The following is a 21,450-nucleotide window of genomic DNA, read 5'->3' as shown; positions in this document are numbered from 1 at the left end:
TATTTTTACCTGTTACAACAAAGGGAAACACCAAATGTTTATGAATAGGAGAAGAAACGCGCAAGTGTAGGCCTACTTAAAATAAATTAAACACAGAACTATGTAGGGCTATTTTAGTCCACCCCAAATTTATGGGAAATGAATGAAATAAGATGTACCCTATTTTGAAATAAATAAAAAAATATAGCTGCAGCCTAATATATTTTAGTTGGCGAAATGTGAAAACAAAAAGTGAGAGCAGGTAAGACTGGAGGCAGACACAGGAACTGAAGCTCGGTAGAAACCAGCTGCAGCTTCTGCTCTGATTAAGAAGCTGCGGCTCTGATCTCTGAGCAGCTGAGACCAGACGAACTCTGTGTTTTCACTGTTTCCATAGTTAAGAAGCAGCCGGTGAGTTAGTGAGCGGCTGCTTCTCGTGAACGAGCTCTGATCTCACTGTCTCTGAGTGAGAGAGCAGGGCCGGGGGCGGAGCCCCGGGACCGGTGTGTGGCGCTATCTGAGAGCACACACACACACTCGTCCGCTCCTGGTACTTCATGACGGCCTGATTCGATGATGTTTTAAAAAATGATTGTGACTAAGTCAACCACCGACATTTTCGTCTCGTCTCGTCAACGAAAGTTACAATAGATCTAGTCATAGTTTTTATTTTCAAAGATCCGTTTTCGTTACGTCTTCATCTCATCTTAGTCATGGGAAAAAGGTTGTTAACGAATATTTTTCGTCATAATTAACACTGTTCCAGACATTAGTGACCCAGCTTTAAATAATCTCATCATACACATCGCCCAGCAAGTGGGGGAGATTCCATCAGCTTCCTGTTTTTAGAGAAGATGGTTCAGACAAGCATTCTGTTAATGAGTGGGAGGAGCTTATGGACACATATTGGAGAAAGAGGGGTGTGCGACTTGAGGCTCAGTACGAGGAGATTTTATCAAAGCTAATGGGTAAAGCTGACGTAGTGAAGATAACCTTACATAACAACCCATCACTGAAACCCTGTGAGAACCCAAAAGTGATAACGAATGTACTGAAACAACATTTCGATGATGCAACATGTTCAAGTATGCCTATTGCTCACTTCTATAGCAGAGTGCCTGTAACAGGAGAGAACCCAGTTGAATATTGGATTCGCCTTAACAAGGCTGTCGACGCAGCTGAGGAGGGCTTGAGGAGACAAGGACAACATATTGATGATCCCAGTCAAGAGGTGACCATGATGTTTGTAAAGTATTGTCCAGATCCCTCTCTTGCTGCAGTGTTAAAGTTCAAAGCACCAGACAAGTGGACTGCTAGTGAAATACAGGAGCAGGTTGATCGTTATCAAATTGAACTGAAGAAAAAGTTATTTACTGAGCAAAGTTGCCCTACATCAGCTAGAAATGTGACAGCTCATGTTCAAACAACTGCAGTCGATGTGTCAGCTTCAGCCAGCTGCGGAGTGTCGCCTTCGGTCCAGTTGGAAGTGAGTGCCACACCTAACTCTCAGATCGATGACAATTGCGTTAAGACAACTCCAGTCCCTGGGTCCTCACTGACGTTGCTCCAGTACCGACTCCAGGGGTCCCGGCAGCAACCGCTCCAGTCCCTGTTCTGCGGCAGGCTATCCCTGCTGACATCGCTCCAGTTCCGACACCAGGGGTCCCGGCAGCAACTACTCCAGTCCCTGTTTGCGCCGGAGAGTCAGCTGACGTTACTCATGTTTCTGACGTCAGTGGTCCCTGCAGCCACCATGCCAGCACCTGTTTTGGCGTCGGCGGTCCCAGCAGACGTCACATCTGTTCTGGCGTTAGATGTCCAAGCAGCTGTGACACGGTTCCTGCCCCACGTCCGGGGCTGAGGTTTGTGCCCCTGTGCTCAGTCCCTGACCGGACCCCGGGCTGCCCACCTGAGCCCCGTGCGTCATTCCTGATCGGCCTCTGGGCGGTCCTACTGATGAGCTCCCGTGCTTCGTCCCGGACCGGCATCCGCGCTGCCTGCCTCAGCCTTAGTACTCTGCCCCTGAGCGGCCACGGAGCCGTCAGCCCGGATCTCTGCACTCTGCCCCAAAGCGGCCTCCGCGCCACCCGCCCGAGACTCTGTACTCTGTCCCGGATTACCTCCTCTGGATCCCCCCTCCTCCCGTCTTAGTTCGCGTTTTGGGCCGTCTAGTATCCGGCCCTTGAAGGGGGTGTTTTGTCACGGTTTGGTATTTTCTATTTGTTTAGGTTCTCCCTCTGTTTGAAGTGTTTTCTGTGTATTTGGTAAATCTCTGTTGTGTATGTTTGAGTTGTTTCATGTTTTCAGACTCGATGTGTCTGTTTCCTGTTTTACTCTGTAGTCTCTGTTTCTTGTGTGTTTTCTGTCTTCACTACCTGTCGGTGATTGTCTGCACCAGTCCTCATGTGTTGCAGCTGTGTCTAATTGCCCCTGCCCTCCCTGTGTCTGTATATACGTCTCTGTGCTCCCTTTGTCGGCTCGTTTGTTGTACCATGGTGATGTCTTGTCCTGCTCTCCTGTCCTGATCTCCCGTGTCTCCTGAGCCTCTGCACCTCTGCATTCCCTGTGTAAGCCTTCTGTCTTTTCTTCCTTTTTTTGTGTTTATCCAGTTTCTCCCTTTAGTGTTTATCCAGTTTCTCCCTTTAGTGTTTATCCAGTTTCTCCCTTTAGTGTTTATGTTTCGTTTTGTCCCTTAAAGACTTTGTTCATTAAAGATTCAATCCTTGATTATACTCTGCGTCTGGGTCCTACTGCTCCACCTCATCCCTCACCCCTGACACATAATGACTAAACCAAAACTTGACCCCTACGAACAGAGCTGGGTTGCCAAGCTCGCTCCATACACATTCAATCTAAAGCACATTGCAGGAACCAAGAACATAGTGGCTGATGCCCTCAGCCGACACCCGTTTGCTAGGACAGTTGGTCAGAGGCTTATCACAGAGTGTAATGACAGTCTACTTACTGAATCTGATGAAGTTGGGGAAGATGGGTATGTAGGGTATGCAAATCAGTCTCATCCTCTCCCACTATCGTGTAACAGAGTTGTGAAAACACTTCTTGATGCTCCTGACCAATGGGATTATGCCACAGAGTGTAGAGCAGTTCAGTTTGTCCAGTCTGTTCAGCACCTCGTACCACCAGGACAAGACCTGTTACCTACCTTCTACTTGGAGGAGCTCCGACAAAGCCAAGAGCTGGACCCTAGCATCTCAAACGTTCTGCCGTTTCTGAGTCGGAAAAGGAGACCCTCAAGGAGGGAGAGAGTCGGTTTGGACACAGGGGCCTTGGTGCTCATCAAGTAGTGAGAGAGACTTCAAATTCTTGATGGAGTACTTTACAGTGTTACCAAGGATCCCTGAACCAAACAAAAGAGACACAAGTTTGTTTCACCTCGATGTCTGGTAGAAAAGGCCTTGCGGGGTGTGCATGATTTAGCTGGACATCAGGGACAGGCAAGAACAATTCAACTGAGAAGTGATTATTTTGGCCTAGGATGGAGTATCAAATAAAAGACTACGTCGAATGCTGTCAGAGGTATACCTAGCTAAGACACCTGATCCATCCGTCAGAGCTCCTCTCGCATGTATCAGGACCTCAGCTCCTATAGAATAAGTGTGTTTGGATTTTTGGACCACGGAAGACAGCAAACAGTGTTGAGTGGATGTTCTTGTTTTGACAGATCACTTTACAAAGTTGGCCCACACGTATAACGGACAGCAAAGCAGGTTGCAAAAATCCTATCTCAAAAAATTAGAATATTTCCTCAGACCAAGTAAAAAAAAGATTTATAACAGCAAAACAAAATCATCTCCTCCTACCTCTCCTGGAACCGTCACCTTATCGTGGTGGAGAGGTTTGCGTGTCCCTGTGAACCTGAGGGCTGTGTTGTCTGGAGCCTTGTGCTCCTGGTAGGGTCTCTCATGGCAGAGTGGTCTCAGGTGAGGGGCCAGACTAAGAATGGTTCAAAAACCCTCAATGAATATCGTTACAAGAGGAGATGGGACCCAGCCCGGAGGAAGCCCGGGGCCGCCGTCTGGAGCTAGGCCCAGACGGAGGGCTCGATGGCGAGCGCCTAGTGGCCGGGTTTGCCACGGAGCCCGGTCGGGCACAGCCCGAACAAACTACGTGGCACCCCCCCTCTCTTCATCTCATGGGCCCACCACCTGTGGGAAGACCCGTTGGGGTCGGGTGCGCAGCCACATGGGTGGCAGCGAAGGTCAGGGGTCTCGACGGACCAGACCCGGGCGGCAGAAGCTGGCTCTGGGGACGTGGAACGTCACCTCGCTGTGGGGAAAGGAACCGGAGCTTGTGAGGGAGGTGGAGCGCTACCAGTTAGATCTGGTGGGGCTTACCTCCACGCACAGTCTCGGCTCTGGTACCGTACTCCTGGATAAGGGTTGGACTCTATTCTTCTCCGGAGTTGCCAAGGGCGTGAGGCGCCGGGCGGGTGTGGGGATACTCATAAATCCCCGGCTGAGCGCCGCGGTGTTGGAGTTTACCCCGGTAGACGAGAGGGTCGCCTCCCTGCGCCTAAGGGTTGTAGGGGGGAAAACTCTGACTGTTGTTTGTGCGTATGCACCAAACAGCAGCTCAGAGTACTCGGCCTTCTTGGAGACCCTGAATGGAGTCCTGCAGGGGGCTCCAGTAGGGGACTCCGTAGTTCTGCTGGGTGACTTCAACGCCCACGTGGGCAACGATGGAGATACCTGGAGAGGCGTGGTGGGGAGGAACGGCCTCCCTGATCTGAACCCGAGCGGTCGTTTGTTATTGGACTTCTGTGCTAGTCATGGATTATCCATAACAAACACCATGTTCGAACATAAGGGTGCTCATAAGTGTACCTGGTAGATCAATGATCGATTTTGTGATCGTGTCATCTGATCTGAGGCCGCATGTTTTGGACACTCGGGTAAAGAGAGGGGCGGAACTGTCAACCGACCACCATCTGGTTGTGAGTTGGATCAGGGAATGGGGGAAATTTCCGGATAGACCTGGTAAGCCCAAACGAGTAGTGCGGGTGAACTGGGAACGTCTGGAGGAGGCCCCCGTCCTAGGTATCTTCAACTCACACCTCCGGCGGAGTTTTTCTGGCATTCCTGTGGAGGTTGGGGACATTGAGCCGGAGTGGGCGGTGTTCAAAGCCTCCATTGCTGAAGCTGCGGCAGCTAGCTGTGGCCTCAGGGTCTTAGGTTCCTCAAGGGGCGGTAACCCTCGGACACCGTGGTGGACACCGGTGGTCAGGGAAGCCGTCCGATTGAAGAAGGAGGCCTTCCGGGATATGATATCCTGGAGGACTCCTGACTCGGTTGCAGGGTACCGACAGGCACGAAGGGCTGCAGCTGCTGCCGTGTCGGAGGCTAAGCAGCGGGTGTGGGAGAAGTTCGGAGAGGTCATGGAGAAGGACTTTCGGTCGGCACCAAAGTGTTTCTGGAAGACTATCCGGCACCTCAGGAGGGGGAAACGGGGAACCATCCAAGCTGTGTACAGTAAGGATGGGACTCTGTTGACCTCAACTGAGGAGGTCGTCGGACGTTGGAAGGAACACTTTGAGGAACTCCTGAATCCGAATAACACGCCCTCTATGTTGGAGGCAGAGCTCGAGGTTGATGGTGTTTCGTCATCAATTTCCCTGGTGGAGGTCACTGAGGTAGTCAAACATCTCCGCAGTGGCAAAGCCCCAGGGATTGATGAGATCCAGCCAGAAATGCTAAAGGCTCTGGGTGTTGAGGGGCTGTCATGGTTGACACGCCTATTCAACATCGCGTGGGAGTCGGGTACAGTGCCAAAGGAGTGGCAAACCGGGGTGGTGGTTCCCCTGTTCAAAAAGGGGGACCAGAGAGTGTGTACCAATTATCGGGGTATCACACTTCTCAGCCTCCCTGGTAAAGTCTACTCCAAGGTGCTGGAAAGGAGGGTTCGGCCGATCGTCGAACCTCAGATTGAAGAGGAACAATGCGGTTTTCGCCCCGGACGTGGAACTACGGACCAGCTCTTCACTCTCGCAAGGATCCTGGAGGGGGCCTGGGAGTATGCCCATCCGGTCCACTTGTGTTTTGTGGATCTGGAGAAGGCGTATGACCGGGTCCCCCGGGAGAAACTGTGGGAGGTGCTGCGGGAGTATGGGGTAAGGGGGTCTCTCCTCAGGGCCATCCAATCCCTGTACTCCCAAAGCGAGAGCTGTGTTCGGGTCCTCGGCAGCCAGTCAGTTTCGTTCTCAGTGGGTGCTGGTCTCCGCCAGGGCTGCGCCTTGTCACCAATCCTGTTTGTGATATACATGGACAGGATATCGAGGCGTAGTCGTGGTGGGGAGGGGTTGCAGTTCGGTGGTCTGAGGATCTCGTCACTGCTTTTTGCGGATGATGTGGTCCTCATTGGATCATCGGCTTGTGACCTTCAGCACTCACTGGATCGGCTGGCGGCCGAGTGTGAAGCGGCTGGGATGAGGATCAGCACCGCTAAATCTGAGGCCATGACTCTTAGCAGGAAACCGATGGATTGCTTACTCCGGGTAGGAAATGAGTCCTTAGCCCAAGTGAAGGAGTTCAAGTACCTCGGGGTCTTGTTCGCGAGTGAGGGTACTATGGAGCGTGAGATTGGCCGGAGAATCGGAGCAGCGGGGGCGGTATTGCGTTCGCTTTACCGCACCGTTGTAACGAAAAGAGAGCTGAGCCGCAAGGCAAAGCTCTCGATCTACCGGTCGATCTTCGTTCCTATCCTCACCTATGGTCATGAGGGCTGGGTGATGACCGAAAGGACGAGATCGCGGGTACAAGCGGCCGAGATGAGTTTTCTCAGAAGGGTGGCTGGCGTCTCCCTTAGAGATAGGGTGAGAAGCTCAGTCATCCGTGAGGGACTCGGATTAGAGCTGCTGCTCCTTTACTTAGAAAGGAGTCAGCTGAGGTGGTTCGGGCATCTGGTAAGGATGCCGACTGGGCGCCTCCCTTGGGAGGTGTTTCAGGCACGTCCAGTGGGGAGGAGACCTCGGGGAAGACCCAGGACTAGGTGGAGAGATTATATCTCAACACTGGCCTGGGAACGCCTCGGGATCCCCCCGTCAGAGCTGGTCAATGTGGCCCGGGAAAGGGAAGTCTGGGGCCCCCTGCTTGAGCTGCTCCCCCCGCGACCCGACCCCGGATAAGCGGATGACGATGTGAGATGAGATGATGAGATGAGCAAAACAAAATCAAACATTTGAAAATGTCCATTAATGCACTCAGTACTTGGTTGGGAATCCTTTTGCACGGATTACTGCATCAATGCGGCGGGGCATGGAGGCAATCAGCCTGTGGCATTGCTTAGGGTTTATGGATGCCCAGGATGCTTCAACAGCGGCCTTTAGCTCATTTGCATTGTTGGGTCTGGTGTCTTTCAGCTTCTTCTTCATAATACCCCACAAATTCTCTATGGGGTTCAGGTCAGGGGAATTGGCAGGCCAATTGAGGACAGTAATGCCATGGTCAGTACACCAGTTACTGGTGGTTTTGGCACTGTGGGCAGGTGCCAGATCATGCTGGAAAATGAAATCCTCATCTCCATAGAGCTTTTCAGCAGACGGAAGCATGTAGTGCTCTAAAATCTCTTGGTACACAGCTGCATTTACTCTGGACTTGTTGAAACACAGTGGACCAACACCAGCAGCTGACATGGCTCCCCAAACCATCACTGACTGTGGGAACTTCACACTGGATTTCAAGCAACTTGGATTTTGCTCCTCTCCAGCCTTTCTCCAGACTCTGGCGCCTTGACTTCCAAATGAAATACAACACTTGCTTTCGTCTGAAAAGAGGACTTTGGACCACTCTGCAACTGCCCAGTGCTTCTTTTCCATAGCCCAAGTCAGACGCTTCTTCCGTTGTCTTGAGTTCAGAAGTGGCTTGACCATGGGAATACGGCTATTGTAGCCCATTTCCCGGACACGTCTGTGAACAGTGGCTTTTGATACCTGGACTCCAGCTTCAGTCCACTGTCTTTGAAGCTCCCCCAAATTCTGGAAGCGACCCTTCTTCACAATGCGGTTAAGGCTGCGGTCATCTCTCTTGGTTGTGCAGCGTTTCCTGCCACATTTCCCCCTTCCAACAGACTTTTTGTGGATGTGCTTTGAAACTGCACTCTGTGAACAGCTTGCTCTTTGAGAAATTTCTTTTTGTGTCTTACCCTCCTGATGGAGGGTGTCAATGATGGTCCTCTGGACAGCAGTCAGATCAGCAGTCTTCCCCATACTTGTGATTTAGTTTACTGAACCAAGCTGAGTGTTTTTCAAGGCTCAGGAAACCCTTGCAGGTGTTTCGAGTTAATTAGACGATTCAAGTGATTAGTTGAATACCCTACTAGTATACTTTTTCATGATATTCTAATATTTAGAGATAGGATATTTGAGTTTTCTTAAGCTGTAAGCCATAATCAGCAATATTAAAAGAATAAAAGGCTTGCAATATTTCAGTTGATTTGTAATGAATCCAGAATGCATGACATTTTTGTTTTTTTAATTGCATTACAGAAAATAAAGAACTTTATCACAATATTCTAATTTTCTGAGACAGTCCTGTATATAAGCTGGAAGAGGATGAGGGGAATAAAAAAGTAGTAAATCACAATCTTATCCTTGATATAAATTTCCTGCCCATTGAAACTGCTGAGGGAGACACGACTGAAGCTCATTTGATGATTCTGAGGAGCAGTCTAATTCAGTGGATCTTGTCAACTCTTTCGGGGAGGAGGATTCAGAGGGTAGGACAAGTGCTTGGGTGCTGAATGGGACAGGGGATGCCATCAGTCGCAAATCCTGGGTTAGTGATGAAACAGACATCAATCAACAATGTCAGGAAGGTGCTGAAGTTGGGAGTGGAGAAATAAGTCACAAAGACGGCGACACTCACAACTCTCTCAGTCTACAGACTGATGTTGATGTTGCTACAGATAGTGATAGTTTTCTTGCAGTACCGACAGTTGACATCGAACACAACCAAGATAGCCAAGCATACACACAACTAGACACACAAGGTGTAGTTAGGACACGTGCTGGTAGAGTTGTTAAGAGGGTTAACCATTTGCTAGACACAATGGCTCAGACGCCATTCACTTTTAGGGGGTTGGCAAATTCCATCAGTAAGAGATCACAGTCTCTTCTTACCCTGTTTTAGAGGGGTTGTTTTGTTTGTTTATTTTTTTTTTCAGTTTATCTTATTGGTTTGAGATACTGTAATTAATGTGTTTATTTTTTTAAAACTTTAGAATGATTCATTGGTAATGTTATATTATAGCAGTCGAGCCATTCTATTTTTTTATGTTTCATTTTCATTTCAGAGTTAGTTCAGAGTGTTTCAGCGAGCTAGCAAACATATGTTTTATTTCTGTGCATGTGCGTTGGCATTCGCCATTTTGTGTCCTGAAGTACGCCTGTTGAACCAAATATTTTTTTGTTAGGCATGTGACCGAATGTAAACGCTGTTTTCTTTTCTTCTGCTGAAACTCTGAACAGGTATGTCTTGTTGCAAAGGACTCTTGTTGTAAATAGAAAATGTGAATCTTTTCATGATGTGTCTGTGGTTTGAGTGAATGTGATACATTCAAAGACAATTGTAAATTATAGTTTTGTTATTTATTTTTATGAATACTTAAGTATTTTGGCATTTATTATTTCGTATATAGGCCTTTTTGTTTTTATTAGGCAGGATTTGTAAATGTAGTAAGAATGCATTGGAGCTAGCTGGCTGAGAGCGGCATGTGACCAAATGACCAACGCTGTTTACTTTTCTTCTGCTGAAACTCTGAACAGCAATAAAAGTCCTGTGCCGAAAATCAAGTCCTGGTCTTTGTCTTCATAAATTGATACACAACACAGAGCATAGGACACAAAGGATAGACCAGTTACATTAGCATGATACATTTGTGGGCCAAATTTAATTTCTCTAGGCGAAAGTAAATGAATAGGAGGAACCTTGGTCAAAATTTGTATTGGGCGCTTTTGAGCTAATTTTTGATGCACTTTCCAGAGCACATTAAAATACATACATTTTCCCCAGATCTGACTTGAGTGAATTTTTCAATATGTTGAGGCCCCGAAAAAGGCAAATAATTTCGAAGAAGAAGAAGAATCGGAGCAATTGCAATTAGGTCCTTGCACTGTAAGTGCTCAGGCCCTTGGAATCGTCCTTACTTCCCTCCCCTTATGGCGCCCCAGGGTACAAAAAAGTTTCTAGGAGAGCCTTCTTCCACATCCGCAATATTGTGAAAATTCGAAAAATCTTGTCTCAAAAGAATGCTGAGAAACCAGTCCATGCATTTGTTACCTCTGGACTAGACGAAACCAAAATGATTCAGCACAAGTTCTGGCAGGAACTTGAAGATGGGCTATTACTCCTGTCTTAGCATCTCTGCATTCATTTTCTGCTAAATTAAAAAATAGAATTCAAAATCAATCAACCAAATTTTATTTGTATGGCCCATATTCACAAATCACAATTTGTCTAATAGGGCTTTTACAAGGTAAATGGTAAATGGTAAATGGATTTGTATTTATATAGCGCTTTTCTAGTCTGATGATGACCACTCAAAGCGCTTTACAGTACAGTTTCACATTCACCCATTCACACACACATTCATACAGTGCATCTATTCGCAGCACTTTGTTATTCTATGGGGTCTTCGGCATGCAGATGGTTCAGACTGGGGATCGAACCGCCGACTTTCAGGTTCACTCTACCCCTCAGCCACAGCCGCCCTGTCACAATTTGACAGGTGTGACATCCTCTGCCCTTAACACTCTGCCCTTAACACTCAACATAAGTAAGGAAAAACTACTAAAAAAAACGTTTAACAGGGTAAAAAGAACGTAAAAACCTCAGACAGCCACATGTGAGGGATCCCTCTCCCAGAACAGACAGAAGTGCAATAGATGTCACGTGTAAAGGAGAACATCAGCAAGATAAGGGAATTAGCAGCATTGACTAGAATAAAAAAATCCTGTTCCTTACATATAAAGCCCTTACTTAACAAGGCCCATCATATATTAAAGAGTTTACACTGCAACCTAGTATCCCAAAAAATCACTTTGTGCCCCAAAAGCTCACTTTTAGTTCCTTGAGTTTGCAAGAGTAGAATGGGAGGTAGAACCTTCAGCTAACTGACTCCTCTTCTATGGCACTAGCACTCTCTTTAAATGTTCCTCTTTGATAAAGCTTATATTTAGGGCAGGACAACCCTTAGTTATGTTGCCATAGGCCTGGACTGTTGGGGGAACTCATAATGCATATACCACCCCATCCCCCTCTCAGACTGCATGTTTCTCTGACTGCTGAAGGTTCCAGATCTGAGACTTCTCAACAATTATTATAATATCATTATTATTATTAACATTATCAACTAGTGTTGCTATTATTTATTACATCATTACATTTATAAATTGTCTGTATTTATAAAGCGATTTTCTATGGGCAGCACTTTTTTCTGGCATTCAGTATCTTGCCCAAGGACACTCAGGCGTATGGAGTAGGAAGGACTGGGAACAAACTGCTGACATTCTGGTTGGAGGACAACCTGATCTATCCCCACAGCCGCTACTCATACCATTATTCTCTTCTTAGCCCAACAAGTCGAGGCAGCCCATATTGAGTCTGGTTCTGCTAGAGGTTTATTCCTGTTAATGAGGGAGTTTTTTTTCTCTACAGTCGCCAATGCTTGCTTGTTGTGGGAACTGTTTCGCTATAATATTGTAAGGTCTCACCCTAAAGTACCCTGATATACGTCATAGTGAACAACACAGAGAGAGAGGCGGTGGACTAGTGGCAGAAACATGGACTATGGGCAGAAAAGGTCTCTGGTTCGTCTCTGGTTCGACTCCACAGTGAGAAACAACAAAAAGACGAACCTGGATTGACTTGTCCAAAAATCCAAGAGGATTCTCCCTACCCTGTCTAGTGCCCCTGAGCAAGGCACCTTACTCCCCAACATCTGCTCCCCGGGCGCCGTACATGGCTTCCCACTGCTCTGTGTGTCCTGCACCAGATGGGTTAAAAGCAGAAGTTAAATTTCCCTCCTTCCATGAGTGTGCTTGTGCATGTCTGTGCATGTGTTTGGGACAAATAAATGTATCATAATCTTAATCACAGTTGAATTTGACTCAAACCTTTTAAAATAACAATGACAATAGTAAGTAAATAAACCACCATAAAAAGGCATCTCCTCAGAAATAAGTCAGAGCTTCCCGCATGCTGCAACTGAATGTAACATCTGCGTTGTTTGCCTCTCTTCAGTAGCCTGTAGGCTTGTACTCAAAAAAGAGGAATTCTTGTCATGATCACATGAACACACATGCAAAAGCAGAAGTGACAGGAGACATATTGCTCCAGCAATGACTTCTCACTTGTGTTGATATATCAACACATAACATAAAGTCTTTCAGTGTTTTATTATGCATATAAATGATAAAATGGTTTTAAATTAATTCCACCCTTTCAGAAGTGTTTATAGTGTTTTCTGCTGTGCAGTGTAGTTAATAGTATGAGTAACTCTAAAATTTCTACCAGAATGTTAAGATAATAACTGGAGATCAGGGGCATCAGCTGAACAGTGAATCATCTGGGGCTGCGCCAAAAGCCGGGACGGGGGAGTCCCTGATACATTTCAAAGAAAGTAATTGTATTTTATACTCCATCACGTTTATTTTCACAGCTTTAGATCCTTTAAAATTAAGATTTTAAACAATATATAATAAAACAAGCTGTTAAAACATGTTGTTAAAGACTAAATCAGTGGTTTTAACTAAATATTAAATAATCTATATTTTTTTTCAAATGTCTGAGTTGTTTTTCTTTCTGAAGTTCTCCAATGCTTTAATAATTCAGTAACTCACCACAAATCAAAGAGAGAAACAAGCTCTCCAAATACATCTATTGTCTCTGTTTATAAACGCCCATGTGTCAGTCACTGCAGCACAACAGCCAAGCAGAACAGCAATATCTATACAGCTATTGTTTCTACTGTTGGCTGCTCACTACTGCCACTCCCACCTCCTCGACTCCTCTTTCCTTTCTCCCCTAAAGCCCCCTAATTGGTTTTAATGGAGAAAAATTGCATAAATTTGATCTTCCAGTCTATATACTTAGAAAGAAAGTTGCCACAATGGCGTAGATTTGAGCCTCTGCAATTAAGTATTACAAAGCATATCACCATGTGGACTTGATGTTTATAGTGATTAAATTTACGTTTTTATCTCTTAATAGGCTTATTATCATCAAACATTCCTGACACACCTCTCTTCTCATCTCCGCCTAAACAACATCACATGAGATAAGAACATTAAAAATCAAATTTATCCCAAATTTGACACATGACACTGTAACAGTTTAAGGCCCATGCGGGTGGAGGTGAAGCGCATGGAAAATAGAAACCGCCAAAAACTCACAGACACCTCCTAGATGGAGATTTAATGATGCTTGTCGTTTATTGCTAAGATACACTCCTTAAGCTTGGTTGTACAATGACTACTCTATCATACATGAATCAAACAGAGGTCGCGTGTTACCTAAAAAGTCGCCCATGAGTTGGGAGACAAAGAAGGAGTTCCGCATTGCCATTGTACATAGCGGGTCCAACTAAGTATACACAGTCTGATGACATTGCGTCGCTTGTATCTAGGCAACACAGAATGTCTTAAAGGTACATTCCACAATTTCAACTCTTACAACACACAGTCGATTTCATCAACTGTTAAACAAAAAGAAGACTTAGGTGCAACAACTTGCAGTAAAAAATGTCTGGTGTGAGAAAATGGTTTGGTAGACATCATCAATATATGTTGAGGAAATGAGTTTAATCGTAAATTCTAAAATCTTTGAACAGTGTTATGCTAGCTACTGTTAGCCTTAACAGCTATAAACTTTACTGTTGCTTGGCAACAACTTTTATTGTCATAATTATAATCAAAATCCTCCAGATTTTTACTTCTAAATATTACAAATATATGACTTTTTAAAGGAAGCCCTGATAAATCAGCAAACAGTTTTGGAATGTGACACATACACATCAACAAAGAATCAAGGTATTGGTACCAACCAAGGTCTAGACCACGTATCTCTTCCAATTGTCATGAGGGGTAAATCACAGATACAAGGCCCAAAATTCTTGAGAATGAGAGCTTCATCCAATTGGAAGCATTCTCAATGTCTCCTGGTTTGTGGATTTGGCTTTTCAATATGTTGTTCGACAGTGGCACAGCCATTAAAATGCAAGGCAGTTTGAAACTATTACTTTGCAATGTTTGAATTTTCACCATTTTGAGTTGTCATACATTGTACCTTCATACATCTGACAATTTCTCACCACAAATGACACAGTCAGTTAAACTTGTTTCCATTGCTTCTGTTAAGTCGAGGTCATCTTAGCTTTACAAAATAATTATAAAAAACAGAGCTGTCAGAGGTGCAACAGAGGAAGGGTGGATGGTGTATAACTGATGGCTCATATAAAACCACCAGATGATGTAATCACTGGTGTTCACATGAATGCTTTTTTGTATTTTTATTTTGAAACATTGAGGCCTACAATATTCACAAAGAAAGCAATAATATCACACCCACCCACTTGTATTTCCATGGCAACATTTGCTGTACTCAAATATCCCCTGTGAAGCACACTGTGTACAAGCAAAGACATATACATATACATTTCGCATTATCCTTCATATTCTAATAAGATGTACAAGTGCAGCTATCAGGTCCTTTGGTCTGAGGGGCATGTAATCTTGTGATAAAGAGTAGGCCCTGTCCAGGAACAGGAAGGACACAGTGATATAGAAAACAGGGGAAGTGACAAAAACAGAAAGGAAACCAAATAAAACATTGTACGATTTAGCAGTAATCTCTACATGTCTACAATTCTAATATATAGTCAGTGAATTAACCTTTTCCTGTAATCAAACACGTCACACCATTTTAGACAGAAGTTGTCCGATGATTTAAACTCACCCGCAAGCTGATCTCCCTCATCCTTTCTTGCCGCAGTTTTGACAGACTGGCAACTCTTGACATTTTGACAGCTCAGATTTTCTCACAATGACAGGTTCCAGGAAGACTCAGGCAATCAGCAAGTCAGAAAATTCAATTTCCAATATTAATGTTAGCATGCTTCTCTAGATCCTCAGAAAGCGAAAAAACTAAAACCTTTCCTCACTGGCCATCTGCAATGTACTTCTGCTTCTAGTGAAGAGGCTGTTCCTGTGAGAAATCTGACTTCTGAATCATCACCGCCCCCTCACACACACACACACACAAACACACCCACACACAGTGTTCAGCTCTCTATGAATGCCTGGTACAGACAATTATTTGCTCTTTACTACATCAGAAACCATCTAAAAAGGGCTTGTATTATGTTGTAGTTCATCAAATCTTTCATAGCACATGTGTCTGTTGTAAGGATCTCAGGATGCATCCGAACTTCCTGTATTTGATGGGTAACCCATCAATTAAAATGGTTAATATTAATGTATTATTTATAATAGGGTTTTGCTATACTATATAACACTATACTGACCATACTTACAGTAAGTTCTACAGAATCATATATTCATTTGTCTGACAAACATTTAGCTGAGTTGTATTTGACAATGCAATGGATGTAGGTTCAGGCCCATCGCAGCCTCTGCACTATAGCTAGATAATATCTTTGGTTTAACTTTGCTGCTTTATAAATTTACCCTTTATTTAGTGTTAATACTTGGATCTGAGGCTTTTATATTTAAAGTGTCCAGTCTTTTTGCTGTCAAGGAGTATTTAGCTCACTCCTATTTTCTAACATACATAGCCCTTCTACGTTCTGTTCTCACTGGGCCTTATTAAAAAACGGTTTCTCAATTTCTTAGTTTGTTATAATGTAACCTAGTGCTGCCACTTACTGTTGAGATTTAAAGCTTCACAGGAAAATGTGTACAGGTACATTATTGCACATATTTACATACATTTATATTATATGTTCATGTTTGGGTTTATGAAAAGTATAATGACCCAGTCTAGCTTCCTCTCCTATTAACTAAAACATCTTAAGGGTTTGACTGGCCAAGTCTTTTTGCTAGCTTCTCGAATCTTAGTGTAATGTGTAATGTAATGTAAACTGTCAAAATGTTTATATGAAATTTGTACTGGACCTCAGGAGGCACAGTCCACTGTATAGTTAACTGGTTGGTGTAACATAATCCTGCACCTCGTCCTGTTACATTATGGTTAGCTTAGAACAGTGGTTCTCAAAGTGGGGGGCGCGCCACTCTACAGGGGGGGTGCGATGTCACAGATGGAGAAAAAAAAAGACCGCCGACCTGTCACTGGTTAGTGAAAGTCACAATGTTAATGACATCTGGTTCAATTAAGTACTCACTCTCTTAAACTCTAAATCTTGAAAGAAATTATTCGTTTGTGTTTGTGCGTGTGAACTTGATTTTGTGTGGTGAATGTAAACTCAGCTGTCATAACAAACAGCAGGAGAGCACCTTGTTAACCTCGCGGTATACTGCATGCTCAAAACATCATAGCATTGTTTATTTAGGCTGCTCACATAGCATTTATCTTTATCCATTGTATTGCTTAAAAAGGCTACTGTTTAAGCACTTTATTTGTTGCACTTTTTTGTTGATGGAACATGTGGTGGGAGGCTTTGAATAATGAAAAATATTTCTCTCTATCTTGTGTCATTTTTTGCTGAAAATAAATCATTAACTGCTCTTAAGAATACAATTATTAACAATATAGGTTAGGTTTCAGTTAAGAATTAGTTGAATACCATTGTAATCAAAATGTCAATCAACCTACCTTGGTCAAATCTTAAACACAGGTCCATTAATTAGGCAGTCTCGTCTTTGCTTCACAGAATGTAACCAATGTTGTCCCTCTCGAGTAGACCGCCCCTATCAACGACTTTGGGCCCCACAAACCACCAGAATGCAGGGCACAACATGGGTACAACGCCAAATTAATTCCAATTCTCTGATATTTGAGCCACCAACGTGTTTGGCTGCGTGCGCGGCAAAATTTTGGTCAACCCCGACAACATCTCACTCCAAGGTTTTTTGAAAAGTTGGCAGCTCTGATTGTGTACTAATCGTTTTGTTAGGAACCATTGCCTAGCACAGCCTTATTCATTATACGTGTGCAAGTCGCTCACAGCCACACATACAAACACACTCACAAGACCACAACGTTGCAATTAGAACTTTATTAACTTCACACACACTGTATCAGCAAACAAACACAACTACTGGGGAAAGTGTATTGGCCTCTGCACAGATGGAGCGCAGTCGATGACAGGGCGTGAGTGCGGCCTCGCAGCTCGCGTCTAGAAAGTTGCTCCGCTTGTGCAATGGACACACTGCATGGTCCATCGCGTGGCACTTGCTGCCAAGAAAATGCCACCGCTCTTGAGTCAGTGCTTCACCAGGCCTTGAAAATAGTTAACCATATTAAAGCTTGTCCACTTAACTCCCGTTTGTTTGGGGTCCTCTGCCAGAAGATGGGGCCAGGGCACGAACAGCTGTTGCTGCACACTGAAGTTCGCTGGCTCTCCAGGGGGCGGGTGTTACAACCACTGTATGAGCTGTGAGAGGAGGTAAAGTTGTTTTTGACTGAAAGTCAAACAAATTTGGCGAAGCACCTGGATGATGCCATGTGGCTTTCCTCTCTCTCCCATTTGGTGGACATTTTTGACCGTCTGAATGGCCTTAACCTGTCTTTGCAAGGCCGCGAATCTAACGTTCTGCTACTCGCTGATAGAGTGAATGCCTTCACACAAAAAATTGCTCTCTGTTCAGTTCTGGAAACTGCAACATGTTTCCCAGCCTTGCAGACTTCATTGCCGATGCATGTAGCACTGATTTCTCCTTTCTCCTCCAATCAGCTGCTGATCACCTTTCAGTGCTGAAGAATCAGTTTGGGTCCTATTTCAAAGAGGACTACCGTTCATTCGCCTGGGTTCGGGATCCATTTCTCTGCTCAGCAGACGAGCTGTCAATAGACATGCAAGAGCAACTTATTGAGCTGAAGAGTGACAGTAGACTAAAGCATCTGTTTACCACCTCCCCTCGTTCGTCATTCTGGGCAGCAATGATGCCGGAATACCCTCAGCTGTGCGACATAGGCTTAAAATGATGCTCCTTTTCGCGTCGACTTTTTTGTGCGAGGCAGGCTTTTCAAGACTGACTGCGCTAAAAACTAAATATCGCAAGCACGCACAGATCGAGGATGACCTGTAGATATGTTTGTCAAACATAGCACCAAGATTTGAGGACCTTTGCAAGGCAAAGCAGGCTGATGTCTCACATTGACAGACCTGCAAGATTTTTTTTAAAGATCACAAGAGGCCCATAATAATAACAGTATCCTAATGATAGCAATAATAACACTTATGATAATAATAATATAATAATAATTGGTCGATTATCATTAATTATAATAATAATCATATAATGATGGTGATAATAATGATGATTATTATAATAAGAAAGCATGCAGGCTCACATAGCTGCTAATATTAATAGCCTACTAATAGGCCTACTAGTACTGGACATAATAACAATAATAATAATAAATAGTACAATAGTAATAATAATTGTTTTTATGGGCCTAACAATAACAATAGCCTAACCTTTACATGTTAGGCCTATCAATAACAATATGCTATCTATCTATCTATCTATCTTTCTCTATATACATGGTGGTGTAGTTGAGGGCGGCGGTGGTGGGCGGCGGGGGGGGGCCCCAACTACCCCTAACCAGCTTTGGGGGAACCCAGCTTGCAAAAGTTTGACAACCCCTGTGCTAGAGCAGCTGTTCCCAAACTTAAGAATGTCGCGGCCCAATTTGAAAACTGAAAAATGTTTGCGGCCCCCAAACACCTTTAATCACAACTATAGGATCCACACACAGGACTATAATTATCTATTACTAAACATATTATTCAAATTGTTTATAAATGTAGGCATATGCAGAGCAAATCGAATAACCTCCACATTTAAGCGTAACAATTGCAAATAGTGGATTGTTAAAAATATGATCTTGCTGTAACTCACCCAATGAGAGGGCTGATGTTGCCGTGTAGCTGGCTCCGATGCTCTCTCTGTGTATTTTTAAAAGATGCTATATGCTTGGATAAATATTGTCCATGTTTAGTTTCTAAATGGCGTCAGCGCACTTTACATGGTACCAGGGTCTTGTTAGCTAGCATCTCAGCGCACAGGACACAGACAGGCTTTGTGGTTTTCCTCCTGGCCAGCGACAGGTACTCACTTGAGTCCTTTCTGCAATACCTCTTTTTAGTTTTGAATGATTCAGTTGAACTTTCTGATTCTCCTTCGTCATTAGCAGCTTTCCTCTGCTCCATCTTGCTCGACCCAGCACACAGCAAAGTTCTCCCTCACCTATGATTCCCCGCTAATGATGCGTTCAATGTGACGATCAGCAAAAACAAGGACACCTGCTATATAGGTCAGATAAATTAAAGGGCCCATATTATGAAAATTCCACTTTTGTAGTGCTTCTACATGTTAATGTGGGTATCTGGCATGTCTACCGTCCCAAAAACTCTGGAAAAAAACAACTCTCGCGATATGTTGTGGTTCCTCTATGTCAGAAACGATACGCTAGGGGGGGGCACTCAAATCAGGTCAATCTGAGGAGGGCTGTTTTAGACATCTCTACAGACATTTCATGAAGACCCCAAGGAACCATATCAACTGGTAAAATGGGCATACGATGGGCCCTTTAAATCAATCATTTTTTTTGTGGTAATCAACGCTTACTTACAAATCTGAAACTTTTTTATCTATTTAATTTCTGATGACCTCTCATGGCCCACCTGCACTTTGGGAATGACTGTGCTAGAGGATTCTTCCAGCTAATGAAGGAATTTTTTCTCTTCACAATCGCCAAAGTGCTTGCTCATTGTTGGAACTGTTGGCTTTCTCTATAATTTTCTACCTTCAAAGTGTCTCGATGTGTCTTGATGCTACTGTTTCCTCTACCTCCAGCTGAACTTAGGCTTTTCCAGCCTCACTGCCGTAAAACATTGCTTGAGTAGGACTACTTGTATTCTGCTTTGGGTCTAAATTTGGATACAACTTTTGTATTCTGCCCCCACTGCTTGTATAACAACTTATTCAATTTAATTAAACTCAATACGTTTATTGTCATTGTACAGTACACAACAAAATGAAGTGTCTCCAGTGGATCATACATATACATACACATCAAAAACAGTGGATCACATACACACATAAAAACAGACGTGTTTAATATTCAATTGCACATGTTCTGTATTACACGATACAAAATGTGTTACATGATGGCAGTGATTGCACATACTTGATTATTTCACAGCGTTGTGGACTTTGAGCAGAATTTAGTTCTCTAATTCTACTTGGACAGAAACTTTTCTGGAACCTGGAAATGCGGGTTTGTAAAAACCTGTAGTGCCTCCCAGAGGGCACCGCAGTGAAGTTATGTTTATTTTGTTTTTCTGTTCTATTTACCTCCTGCTTTTGTGTGTTTCCCTCCAGATTTTGTTGCCTTGATTTGTTTCACCTGTTTGTCCTGGGCAACCTGTCTCTGAAGTTTGTATTTAAGTCAAGTCCTCTGTCTTTGGTTACTCGTCTGTTTAATGGCGGTCTTTTTTGTATCTGCCTGTTTTGTCTCTGTCATCTCAAGTCCCTTATCCTACCTTGTTTTTCCCTGGACAGTTTCAGTTGTCTGTTTTGTTTCCTGCCGGGCTTGCACCTCATTTTTAATTTTTTTTATGGAACCTGACTTCTGCTTCGCTCCTGGATTTTGGCCAACCTGCTCTCTACAATTGTGACATGGAGCTGAATGGAACATTGAGTATCTCGGTGATCTCTTACTTTATGTTATAGACCCAATTCAATGAATAGATGATATTTTACGTATGCTTACAGCCTTAAGGTTATGGAAATTCGATCTGCCTTGAATCACTGGAATTTGCCCCCTCTTTCCCTCTCTGATTGGCAGAATTAGTTCCATGACGCACAGCGTAGTGTGTAACTGATAGTAGCCTTTGTTACTTTGGTCCCAGCTCTCTGCAGGTCATTCACTAGGTCCCCCTTTGTGGTTCTGGGATTTTTGTTCACCGTTCTTGTGATCATTTTGATCCCACGGGGTGAGATCTTGCTTGGAGCCCCAGATCGAGGGAGATTATCAGTGGTCTTGTATGTCTTCCATTTTCTAATGATTGCTCCCACAGTTGATTTCTTCACACCAAGCTGCTTACCTATTGCAGATTCAGTCTTCCCAGCCTGGTGCAGGTCTACAATTTAGTTTCGGGTGTCCTTTGACAGCTCTTTGGTCTTGGTCATAGTGGAGTTTGGAGTGTGACTGTTTGAGGTTGTGGACAGGTGTCTTTTATACTGATAACGAGAGTTCAAACAGGTGCCATTAACACAGGTAACAAGTGGAGGACAGAGGAGCCTCTTGAAGA

General features: G+C 44.2%; 1 protein-coding gene across 1 annotated transcript in view; it reads right to left on the bottom strand.

The window, feature by feature from the left end:
* The window catches only part of arhgef1a (Rho guanine nucleotide exchange factor (GEF) 1a), an 83,137-nt gene extending 68,012 nt beyond the window's left edge, over window positions 1–15,125 (bottom strand). The window contains exon 1 of the mRNA XM_061093077.1: window positions 14,946–15,125. Coding sequence (XP_060949060.1) covers window positions 14,946–15,008 — 63 coding nt within the window. The 5' untranslated portion in view covers window positions 15,009–15,125. The remainder of the gene's footprint in view (window positions 1–14,945) is intronic.
* Between the last annotated feature and the right edge of the window lie 6,325 nt (window positions 15,126–21,450).

The sequence above is a fragment of the Limanda limanda genome, chromosome 19, assembly GCF_963576545.1.
Source record: "Limanda limanda chromosome 19, fLimLim1.1, whole genome shotgun sequence".
NCBI classification, from domain to species: domain Eukaryota; kingdom Metazoa; phylum Chordata; class Actinopteri; order Pleuronectiformes; family Pleuronectidae; genus Limanda; species Limanda limanda.
This window is presented reverse-complemented; position numbering and strand designations above follow the sequence as displayed.